General features: G+C 39.6%; 1 protein-coding gene and 1 long non-coding RNA gene across 2 annotated transcripts; one reads left to right on the top strand and one right to left on the bottom strand.

The window, feature by feature from the left end:
- Positions 1-105: 105 nt before the first annotated feature.
- LOC136436871 (uncharacterized) lies at positions 106-6606 on the top strand. The gene is made up of 7 exons (XM_066431249.1): positions 106-311; positions 2950-3176; positions 4306-4445; positions 4984-5096; positions 5482-5667; positions 5931-6075; positions 6445-6606. Exons 2-7 carry the CDS (start codon positions 2974-2976, stop codon positions 6597-6599), a joined length of 942 nt encoding a protein of 313 aa, XP_066287346.1. The 5' UTR covers positions 106-311; positions 2950-2973; the 3' UTR covers positions 6600-6606.
- Positions 6607-8265: 1659 nt separating this feature from the next.
- Positions 8266-11446, bottom strand: LOC136436869 (uncharacterized). The gene is made up of 3 exons (XR_010756101.1): positions 11292-11446; positions 10612-10784; positions 8266-9839 (listed from the first exon to the last, which is right to left on the bottom strand). It is a non-coding gene; the product is annotated as an uncharacterized lncRNA (long non-coding RNA).
- Positions 11447-12350: the final 904 nt, after the last annotated feature.

Below are 12350 nucleotides of genomic sequence, written 5' to 3'. Positions count from 1 at the left end.
GGTTTCCTGAGAACTATGGGAACCCCGACTAAGAATAGACTCCGCCCCCTTAGTGACGTAAGAGGAAGTTGTCCGACTTGTTCGACCTGGGTGTGATCATTGTATAGAATACTAAACACTACGTAGGTCCGCCATTTCTACTCTCGCACTGCAAACTGAGAAAAGGGGAACGATACCACGCCGATCGTTGTTAATTCTACCCAAAGCTGCTGTCGACAACCCTTAAGTTCGTCCCTCTACGGTTCTTAAGGTTTCCTTGGAGCAACAAGGAGAACTTTTGGGCATACTTTCGCCGATCGGAGATTTAATAGGTGAGTTACGTCGTCTGTCTGGTGAGGCATTCTTCACTGTTGTGGTACGTAGCGAACTTTCCCGATTGTTAATACTTCCTTAAGGGTTAGCTCTTTCCTGTTGTCACTGAAATATCATCTCTAGTAAGAACTAAACTTAAGAAGTTTGGCCACCTGTGTCAGTTAAGAGTAACATGTGCCGACTAGAGTCTCACTTTTACGTCACTGCCGATATCTATGATACAACGACCCGCGGGCTAGTTACTCGGAACTTAAGAATACGACAGGAAGTCACACGTTTGGCAAGCGTGTTGCCACTGTAGTATCTATATCACTGCCTTAAAAACTGTACCATGTACACATGAATGTGTGTTGAGGTGTAAACGTGATAAACAACATGTACAGAAGGCAGGAACATGTGAGAGAAAGTACGTTCGGTTAGTGACGGTTATACCATAAAGCGGATATAACTGCTCGCGTTTGTTGGCTCACATGAGAAGGAATGAACCAAATTAAGACTTTTGAGACTTAAAATCAAGAACTACGTATGATGTAACGGTTACACTACTGTAAAATTGACCTTTAACGCATGAATAGGTCTAATCTTATCAAACTGTATGACCTTCTGTTCTATCATTGAACTTTCCCTCCCAGACAGTTTCGCAGTAACGGCTTGTGGTTTCCGAGTGCTTCCAAGTTTCTAGTAACACAAACTTTGGCTGTCCATAGCTTTAGATGTGCCTTCCCCACGACCACCTAGTTATGGGACGACATTTGGATGAATTTGGAATATTGTTGACTTTAGAAGCAAATGAGTTCAAATATGAAAATTGAAATAAAGAAAGAGGCGTCGACATGAAGCGAATTTGTCCTGTGTCAACCACTCCGAGAAGGAAGGTTGTCGTCCAAGCACGACTTTCTAAATATATGACGTCATAGTAAATAGTAAATAAATGACGTAATGGTTTTCAGCTCTTACAAGTGTCTGTGTATCAGTAACGTTATGTAAGTCCGATTTGGTTGTTGTTGTCAATTTCTTTATGTTCTCTACTTCACTAAAGACTGCTTTTATGGTGGAATAGATAGCAAGAACATGCCGAAAAGGGGCATAATTTGTCAGTTTGGAGTTCGCTGACCAGAGAATCTACGGTTTTCCCCTAGGGCAAATCATCCACTCCGTTAAATCGTTCCCAACCGAGACTGGCACAGACTATTGAACTTTCACACAGTCATCGAATCATTAACTTGGAAATATTTTGAATTATAGATAGATACACATTTTACGAGGGGGTGGCTGGAACGGAACAAGAATACAAAATGGACCCTCCGCCCAATGGCAACACAGTCCTACACTGTAGGAATAAACTGTATTTGATAGGAATATCAAAATCCATATCTATCGACGCAGAGACAACTTTATTCGGTCGCCGTCGTGACCTTTCAAATCTAGCATTGCCCCGAAGCCGTTAACGTTGATTAAAGGCAAATAACGACTGGAGTTGGGGTTCGGGGGAGTGTTGATTTCACTTACAATAGTAATCTGAACTTCATTTCGTCAGTTATAAAGATTATGTAGATTACAAAATTATGCTTGAGGCTATTCAATTGAGACTATGCAAATACCTCCAGCCTTTTAATTTTGTGTTTTAATACAGTTTGTTGTCTGTTTCTTGAACTCAAAGCATGGACAGGCTCGTAACAATGCAAAGGTCAGTTGGGGGGTGACTAACATGTCGGACCTGTTTCAGTTGTCAGAAAGTTACACAAAGAGAATACAGGGTACCCAATACCCATAGAGTAATAACACGTACATATACAACGACCAAAAGATTACCTTTTTTATACAGATAAGCAATGGATAAACTCTAGTGTCGCTTGTAATGTCATACTTCACTAATTACTAACGTGTACGTATGTGTCTGGGTTTTTTGTTATGCCCGAGGGTAGGATCTCTTTCTTTTACAGTTGAGTGCATCACAACAAACATCGAGACTGAAAAGAATGGATATGTGACTAGTCATTGAAATGGATGACGTCAAAACAGAAGAGTTACTTAGAAATCTTATAACTATCTTGTCTTTGTCACTCAGTTCAGAAGACAGCTTATGTACGGTCCATAAAAATGAATGTAAGAGATCTAGATAAAGAAAAAAAAATTTTTTTAATGTAAACAATGAAATATATCGTCCGGCCCACCATTACCAGTGTATTAAGCGTAACAACCTCGACTCCTCCATTCAGTTCGGTGGGAGGACAAAGTTAATCCTATTATTGTGCAGTTCCGTCGTTACAATGTATTATGACTATTCACAAGATACTTAACTTGTGGGCTCTTAAGGTATGAAGCCTGCGAATGGCCCAGTGGTAATTTCAAGGTTCACGTTAAATGATAAATATCACTCTTTTGAATAGATAAAGATGGCCAGGGTGCCATCCTAGCTAGTTTACCAGACCTGGGTATCCATACTCCGCCCTTGTTTAAAAGGGGCGGGGGTATGGTAAAGGATGATAAAATCGTGATTCAGTTATGGTGTGGAACTAGATAAAGTAACTTTATTTTGATCCAACTGATAGAAAAATACCACAGAATTTTTTTAACCCCCTTAGATTAAGTCTTAGATTGATTTTTGTAATTGAATGTTTTGCGTTGTAATTTCAGGAAAGCCACAACTCTTGCACCAGGATGTCAGTAGTGTATGGCGCCCCCGTCCCGCCCCAACGTCAGGAGGACGACATGATGGTGGGAGCCGCTATCATGCAGAACTTCCTCAGAAACCTGCCCAGAAGCACGTTCGTGGTGGACCCGGGTACCAGGAAGATCGTGCACGATCCGCAGATGGCTAACGTGTGCGTGGACTTGCCTGTGTTCGCCAACAGACTGGGGAGGTACGTTTTAAAGACATATCATTATACAGCAAGTAAGCACCCTCCTAAAAGCAGGACCCCTATCGCTCGATTCGTTGGCTCGCTCGCGTAGGGGCCCTGCTCTTTAGCCCCGGTAGACACGGTTCTGGCGACGTTACTGACAATAATTAATGAGCTATCCTTACTTAGCACAATTTGGCGGTTAATTTGTTCTGAACCTGAAGTAACGATGTGAGACGTAACCTGATTGACAGATAGCTTCCCAGCGTCCTTTGCGGCTTTGCTCAAAATGAGGTTTAGCAAACCCTCTGATTGGCTGAAGCTGTTTTGTTGGCGACGGCGCCAGAACCGTGTCTACCGGGGCTAAAGAGCAGTGCCCCTACGCGAGTGAGCCGCCCACGAATCTAGCGATAGGGGTCCTGCTTTCAGGAGGGTGCAAGTAGGTACCCATCTGAGTAATGAGGCTGTTGTAGTGCATTTTATAACGTGTTCGAGGCATCTCAAGCCAAAGGACTTTTTTTTCAGAATCAAATATCTTTATAGCGATATAGCTGCAATCAAAAACTGCCCAAGAAGACCACTCGGGGGACCGATAGAACCTGTTTTATGTGGACAGGTGGTCACTATAGATAGGGTTCTTAATGCTTGTGTCGATGGGGAAAATTGCTAAGGGACCACGTGCACCAAAAGTGGTCGCATTGGCCAAGTGATCCTTAATTCATGATCACTTGTACAGGTTTGACTGCATGTCACTAATATCTGAGTATCGAATCAAATAAAGTATGTTTCAAGGAGGAAGAAAGAGGGGTATTGTAGGCAACAGAAAAGAAGAGATGACAATATCAGAGGGTGGAAAGGCATGACAATAAAAGAAACATGAAAAAGAACAGAAAACCGAGAAGGGTGGAGAAAGATGGTTACCAGATCTTCTATGTTGCCCAACGGTCAATAGTTAGAGACTGAGGATCGCTATAAGGGATAGATAGGATGAGATGAAAAAAAAATCACGGTTAGCAACGCAAGAGAAATCAACATAACTAACTTGCGAAATTGGAAACTGTTTTGAAAACAAACTGATGCCCTCTGTAGATAGATACATGTAGGGTATTGGTCCTTTCCTAACAATTTGCTGATGCCACCCGTTCTCCAGGAAAATCCGCGTGGAGTCAGCAGAGGCGCTGCAGTCCCTGCGGGAACGGCTAGTCGGCGCTCCTCTCTGGATGCAGGCGGACGCGTGCAGGAGCAGCACCAACCACTACGTCATCGTCAGGGTCACCAAACATCTGAAAGGTGAGATATCTGAGCTTCCTTTTTTTTTTGTACAGATTGATGTTAAAGCGGGATATATATCCGGGTGCAGTTCCTTAGAGAGGCTAGCGTTAGAGCCGATGATGACGATGTTCGTCCATCGTAAGTCGCCAGATGAGGACCTTCGAATTCAGTCGGTTTTGTGAGTCCAATTATAGCTAGAAACATGCAATTCTTCCTACATAAAAACCTTAATAGTAACTGGGAAATTTGTGATATTGTGGTGTAAACTTGAATTTCCGTTAGATCATAAAATCATAGATTGCAGCAAGCAACAAATCTTAGATATCTTCAAGAGAAATATATCAAGAAGCGTATGCGTACGTTTATGAAGTTTGTCCTAAAAATACAATTTCAAAAGACCCTAACATGTTGTTGATTTCATGTGTGTACAATAAGGTTTACGTTGATGATATATTAGTAAGTAGCACGGGCATATATACTTAGATACGCAGTACGTTTATGAATATCCAGAAAAAAAGTTCGGACACCCTAACATGTTGTTTTTATGTGTGTACAGCGAGTTTCATGTTGATGGTGAACACCCGTCACCCGTACATCAGGAGACAGCTGGACCAAGGCTTCGAGCTCGCCTACGAGAAGATGTTGGAGGGGAAGAAGTTCGACATGAAGGTAAGAAAAAATCAAAATGGAAGCTGAATGGAATCATGTGATCGATGGGAACATGGAAACCTGGCGAGTTACGCCATGCGGCGGTTTACTGGGTATGCAGTACAAACAAAGAAACAAATAGTCAGCTCTGCTGGTCGAACCTTTGAGTGTATGATTATGACAAATGTGGTATCACTGTAAATTGAAATGAAGAAAGTAGATATGCTTGCCGATGATACTTAATACTACACAATTGATAAAGTATGAAGGAAGATATGATTGATCAAATGAAGTTTCCGAACTTTTTGTGTTGAGCGAAGTTGTGAAAAGCGCGGTAAAACGGAAAAGTTTCTTCTATCTTTTTCAACAACTTTTCAACAACTGTTTTTGTAATTTTCCTACACAGATCAGTCTAAACGCTGTGATAAAGCAGTTCTACCGCGACGTGCTGGGCGAGGAGGGGATGTACGCAGCCTTCAGGTGTTCGGGTGCGTCACTGCTCATCGCTGGTCGCCCACAAGCGCCCTCTAGCGGTTCCGGCTGCAAGTTCTTCTGCGGATGCAACGACGTCCGGGTGGACCTTCAAGGGAAGGTAGGACAACTTGGACAAGTCAACTGCTGTTGTTTTTCTCTTCGTCAGAACCTCAATGGGTGAACCGATAGTCTGGGTCATATGTCAACAATTCACTGGAACCCATGGCCATGTAAAGGATCTATGATTGCAAGTGTACAAAGTTATGATGATGATGATGATGATGTGATGATGATGATGATGATGTAATGATGATGATGATGATGATGATGATGATGATGATGATTTGACAAAGCTCTCTATCATCTCTCCTCTCTCGCCAGGTTGACTTGATAGAATTCTCAAACCCCCTGGTAATGCTTGAGAGGCTGGCTGGAAGGCTGTCGCAGTCGGCGCCACCTCCCATGCCTCCCGCCCAGCCCATGGCACCGCCGCCCTACTCCCCAACACCACAAGGCTACATGCAAGGTTTGTCTACGATATTTTCAAACAGTTTCAATTGCTCCAGCACAAGATCTTCTCTTTGATGTCCACCGCGTACAAAATACTAAAAGTTAAACTCGCCACGGGATAAGACTATAGAGTTGATTAAAAGGAGTACGTACGTGCCCAGTCCTAACAGCTGGCCAAGATGATGATAATTTTTTTAGATTAGCGCTCGACGAAGCCATCTTACAACTTTCGTATATGTTGCTTTTAATGTCAGTACATAGGTTGATGAGGTCATGGTTGGTGATTGCTGTTAAAAGTTCTTGATATACTTGGCATCCTTGTTTTTTTTCTTCTTCTAAGCTATTCTCATATATTCTAAAAATGCCATGCTTTTATTCTCAACAGAAGCTCCACCGCCGTATCCAGGCAGCCCGACCACGCCTAACAACCCTTGGGCCAATCAGCAAGCTTACATTGACATGGCGCGGATATCAGCCGTGAACTCGTCGCAAGGGGATAACACACACACCGAGTCGGACACGGCAGGCCTTCTAGAGTAACATTACCTACTGCAACTATAGCCTGGAGTCCTACTCTCCAAGCAGAGGAGTGGGTCGGTTGGTTTTCGACGAGTTTTTAGGCGTTTTTGGCGGGCTTTCTCACCAACCCACAAATGTATTGGTTGGTGCGATGAAAAAAATGACAAAAAAAGAAAGCCCTACAAAAACGCCTGAAAACACGTCAAAAATCAGCCGACACATTCCTCTGCTTGGAGAGTACTGTAGTCCAGCCTTGTTTACTTTGGCTAGCAATGATGGGAGCGGACCGAAGCTAACAAGATTTATCAAGGCTGAACTCCAGGGTACTGCACCTATGATGTGCCGTACTTTGTACTCCAACAACAAATAGAAAATGTCAAGTGGCCCGAGGTACAGCTAATACCATACTTTCGACCATTTCAGATGTGTATCATAAATGTACGATTTTTTAAATGTAGGTTTCTTGTAAAATTATCAGTTTGGTGTATCCGTGTAGACTGGCTATATTTAAGAGAAGGCTATAAAATCAAAGAGGCCACAGGAAACTCTATCGATCTCTGCACTTTTTTCCTGATGATATCATATGCACACGATATATATATATATATATATATATATATATATATATATATATATATATATATATATATATATATATATATATATATATATTTATCTTTGCGTATACATATTTATATATATATATATATATAGATATAGATAGATATAGATATAGATATAGATAGATATAGATTGATATGTATACGCAAAGATGGTGGCTATGATATATTTTATCTACATGTCATTGTAACGAAGCTATCATATTTGTAACGTTACGTACTAAGGTGTTGGTTCATTATTTAGCTAGGTAGAATGCGACGATATATTTTTGAAACCGCCCTTAAGTGTGTGGTATGATCACCATATAAAGTGACAGCTAACCTTAAACGAACATTAGACAAAACCATACTATTGTATTTTTCCATATTTGTTGTTAAGAGGAATTTTAAATCCAGAAATAATTGAAGAGATCACTGCTTGCATGTTCCACCTAGTTTTTAGCAAAAGACAGTGTGTCTTTGCAAAATAAAAGAACCTACAAAGTAGGATGTGTTGGATAGACATATGTTTCCCGTGAGTGTCTGAAAAAAGTTTCACCAAAGGTGGACAATGCAAGTGTCTTGTTTATACCGAGGACGGTGGTATAAAATGTATAAATTGTAAATATTATGGACAGCTACGTTGGGAATTCTTGAGTGACATTGATATCTGTCAAATGGAAATTCTATACAATTTTGAAGAAGATCACTTTTTTGAATGATATTGTGGTTAATATCCGTTGTATTTCAAAATATCTATGTTAGATGACATATATGTTCTGGTTGGATAGAGAATGTGAAAATGAATGTATCCGACAGCAGCACACAGAGCCTGGATGAGTGATAATCTTTTGTACTATAATAAATAATAAAACGTTCTAAAACAAGCGGTCGGCCTTCTTTTTTGAGCCATAACCATTTCACCAGAAAATCGCATACAAGAAATGTGCAATACAGCTGTGACGTCACTGATGACTCAGTTCATATCTATTACCTTCTCACTCTCACAAGTCACATCCAGTACTGATAATACACAATATTGTCTACTTCATTGCGCACTTCTTATATATACTACGATGTTACAAGAGTTCAAGATGCTAATTATCATTACTTGTACTTAAAATTATATTTGTTATGATATGTCATGATACTTTTTGGGTTGGTTTAGTTTTATTCATCTCTTCATTAAGGATATGATATTCACTGTTCTTCCTGGAGTCCACCAAAATATTTTTTAAATGAAACAAATATAGCAACTGAGATATGTAACTAGATATCCATTTGGATCAACAGAAAAAGAATGTGAAATGTAAATCAGAGCGTGAGGGGTCAGAGGTCAATGCAACATTATACAAATCAAAATATAATTTGTACTTAAAGTAATGAAACAAGACTGTATGTAATAGCATATATAGCCAAGAAATATGAATACTTATATCAGTTAGATATGCACAGAAATATTATAAAGCAGCTAAGGTTCTGCATGAACATCGTTATACCAGTCTATGCAATGCCATTGGCTCTTTGTACTACCCTGCATCATCAGAAGTTTGTATAAACATGTCCTACACATACGTCCTACACATACTAGAAACTAGTAATTTTCACAAATTTACAAAGGCGGATTCCTTTGTTACATTGTAGATCTAGAATTCTGCTTAACTCTACAAAGACATATTTGATACGCACATTTGCGCTAGAATGATAGTTCAATGTTAATTTGACAAAGGACGGTCAACATTTAAATTTTCAAGCTTCTGGCCCCCCTTGACCAGTTGTATCATCATTTCTGCTCATTATAATTACTTGTCTTATGTAAAATAAACAATGAAATACTAGTAAACAATTAGAAAAAAAAAACACAAGGCCAGTCTATTTCCATCTAATTCTAATTAAGAAGACGAACGCGTCAATAGTGTTAAAGTCCGCACGTTCATTCACTGTACAAGTAGATTCTCGTAATTGAAAGGCCACCAACTTGTCTTGTTTACATTCAGTTTTCTTATATCCATTTTGTATTCATGTATGTATATTGACATTGTGTTTTAATCTTGTTTTATATTTATGTTTTTGAGCAGAATTGTTACACAAGCAATCGTGCTTTTTGCCTGATACTCATAAAATATATGCGACAATACCAGTGTCAAAGGACAGTGATGTCAATACCATGAAGAGCTTTATGTCTGAGGGTTCTTTCAGAACAAGTTAAGATATAGAGCGTAACATTAAAAAAATCATAAATTATTATATGTGTTATGTCTCAAACTGAGTTAACACACCGGTGCTTTGTGACATCTACTCATGATGTGCTCATGCTCCCTACAGTGTGGCAATAAAAAGATGATTGAACCACTATTCGTCCAAGTTCTAGAATTTTAGTTCTAGAGTTCTAAGTTTCATTTTGTTACACAGAAGGTCTACAGAATCATCATCATCTCAGGGTTCCATCACCCGTGAAAGAGGCACCCTGACTGGCTCAAGAATGACTTCCCTTGATTTAATCCGATTCTGTCTTCACTGTTTTTGTTGGATCTTCTTTGCCGCTTTGATGGCACTGTCCTTATTTTGGACGCTCGCAGACGTAAGGGTATTTCCAGCTGCAGGTATTGTCGTTCCACTGTCCCCGCTCGCTATACAAGCGGGCACCCCATTTCTTTCCGGTCTGTAAAATCGTCACATGCACAAAAAAGTCACAGTCATTATTGTGTAGATTTCTACTAACTTGGGCATTTTTTAGTTTCCCTCTTATTATTTGTGGACATATCTATATCTATCTATCTCTATCTATCTAACTATCTATCTATCTATCTATCCATCTATCTATCTATCTATCTATCTATCTATCTATCTATCTATCTATCTATCTATCTATCTATCTATCTATCTATCTATTGATCTATCTATCTATCTATCTATCTATCTATCTATCTATCTATCTATCTATCTATCTATATATATATATATATATATATATATATATATATATATATATATATATATATATATATATATATATATATATATAAAACGAGAGAAGGTTTGGAGTTCGATGGATATTCTTTTGCGTAAGAAAAGCAATAAAAAAGCATGTTTTATAAACTTTCTGATTAACATCTTTTGGGTGGCAAGTTTCTGACAACTGTTACTTTATCCTGAGTCTTGTTCTCGATTTTTCAATATAGTGACGATGATATACTAATATATCATCTACTATACGTAGTGATAACGCTGTAAACCATCACAATGGTATTCCTTTTGAAGAGCCATTCCTGGCAAACTTTAACTGCAAAATGACCATGGTTCCCCAAGAAATCGTATTGTGATTTTCCCATCTCAACTGATGAAAGTTACAATAGTGTTCCATGGATGGCCACTGACTGGTGGACTAAAGACGCAATGTCTATTTTACTAAAACAAAGGCAACAAAAACAGACCTTGGAGTACACGCCGCCACAATTCTCTCCACGGAACTTAGATTGCCACCAGCTGTCGTTTGGTTCTCCGGGAGCCCAGTTAGTGTAGGTGACCTGTGATCCATCCGTCCACATCCACTTTTTTCCGACTTTGTGCAGTCCGAGCCAGACATACGGGACACGGCCTTTAGGGGCTGCAATCAGATGGTAACGTGATTTGCTTTACTTGCAATGGAGTTTGATTTGACACTGATCCTTTTGGTATAGGATTGTTGTGTCTGGTAAGTAATTTTGATATCTGCAATTTCTCATAAGTGGTAGGACACATCATAAAGTCGTTTTATCAGTTAACATAACATCTTCTGTGGGCTTATTTCGGTGCGGCTCAATGGCAAGAATTGACTGAGACTATCATGAATTGACAACAATACCGAAGCTGTCAGCTATCTTTAGAGATGTTAAGTATTCTTTATCGATTGTCCATGATCAATTTTCCTTGCCAATTTATTTTGATGCAGAAAATGATGAAAAATGTTTTGTGTACCAGAGCTACATTTCTTGTACATAAAAGAGTGTTAACAAAAGCGAAATATGTGATGTTGCTGTAATAAAAGCAGTGTCATGTAGTCTTTTATGTTAGGATAAAACCTTAGAGCTGTAAACATCCTTCAGCACTGGCGACAAAGCTGTTTATTACCTACCACCAACGATTAGATCCTTGATGAAGTTGTTCTCTCCTTGGTCCTTCACAGATGCCAGATTTGCGCCAACACGCTCGCACTTCGACTTTGCTGTATTCCAGCTGACTTTGTCTTTCATCAGCTTGTAATAATGGTTACTGTATTCGGTCCACCCAGGGCCTGAAAGGAACAATCATAAAGGACTGCGTTACCATCAAATCTGGGTGACGCTTCTAGAGAAATCAACTTCTTGAAATGATTCAACTCCAATCCCGGCTTTTAGCCTAATTGTGGTGCCGAAGTCAGGTGTGCTTCTCTCTATCTGTTGGTCTTAAGCCTGAAAAGAAGCTGGGAAGTTTTTTTCCAATAAATTGACATACTTACGAAGCATCTTATATCTATATTCAACTCTAAAAGAAATGTAATACTGCCTATGTGAGCAAGAGAAACTAGGACACCTTGCTGACAATTCTGTCCAGTCAATCTAGGTGCACGTGAGCAGATACATTTGTTTCCGACGTTTTTTTTTACAAGGAAATGTTGATACGGAAATGTTGCCACAGATGCAACACAATATTCCCTTCTGCCATCATGCTTGATATGTGTCATAGTTATGTACCTGGCTTTGTGTTCCTGTAGTCGAGTTTTACGAGTTCTTGGCCAAGCCAATCTTTTAGAGAATAATTAACTGGAGAAAAACTTGGTAAGTTGACGAAAGTGCTCACCTTGCTTACAGTTCTGTCCAGTCCATACAGGAGAGCAGATACATTTGTATCCGCCATCTTTGTTCACACAGCGTCCATGTTGGCACGGCTGCCTTGTACATTCGTTGACATCTGCAAGACAAGTGTGGAAGACATTTAGGAAAGAGAAACACCCAGTATGTCTCTCCTACAGATGACAACACACATTTATTTCCAGTCTAAGAACAAGGGTTATTACCTTCGCCGAGAAGGTTATGCAGAGGGTAGCGTTTGTGTGTTTGTGTGTGTTTGTAACAAACAGCATAACTCAAGAAAGCTTGGATGGATTGTTTTGAGATTTGGTAGGTGGGTAGGTCTTGATGAGACATGGAAATTA

The sequence above is a fragment of the Branchiostoma lanceolatum genome, chromosome 6, assembly GCF_035083965.1.
Source record: "Branchiostoma lanceolatum isolate klBraLanc5 chromosome 6, klBraLanc5.hap2, whole genome shotgun sequence".
Classification (NCBI taxonomy): Eukaryota; Metazoa; Chordata; class Leptocardii; order Amphioxiformes; family Branchiostomatidae; genus Branchiostoma; species Branchiostoma lanceolatum.
The sequence above is the reverse complement of the archived record's forward strand: the minus strand, read 5'-3'. Positions and strand labels throughout refer to the sequence as shown.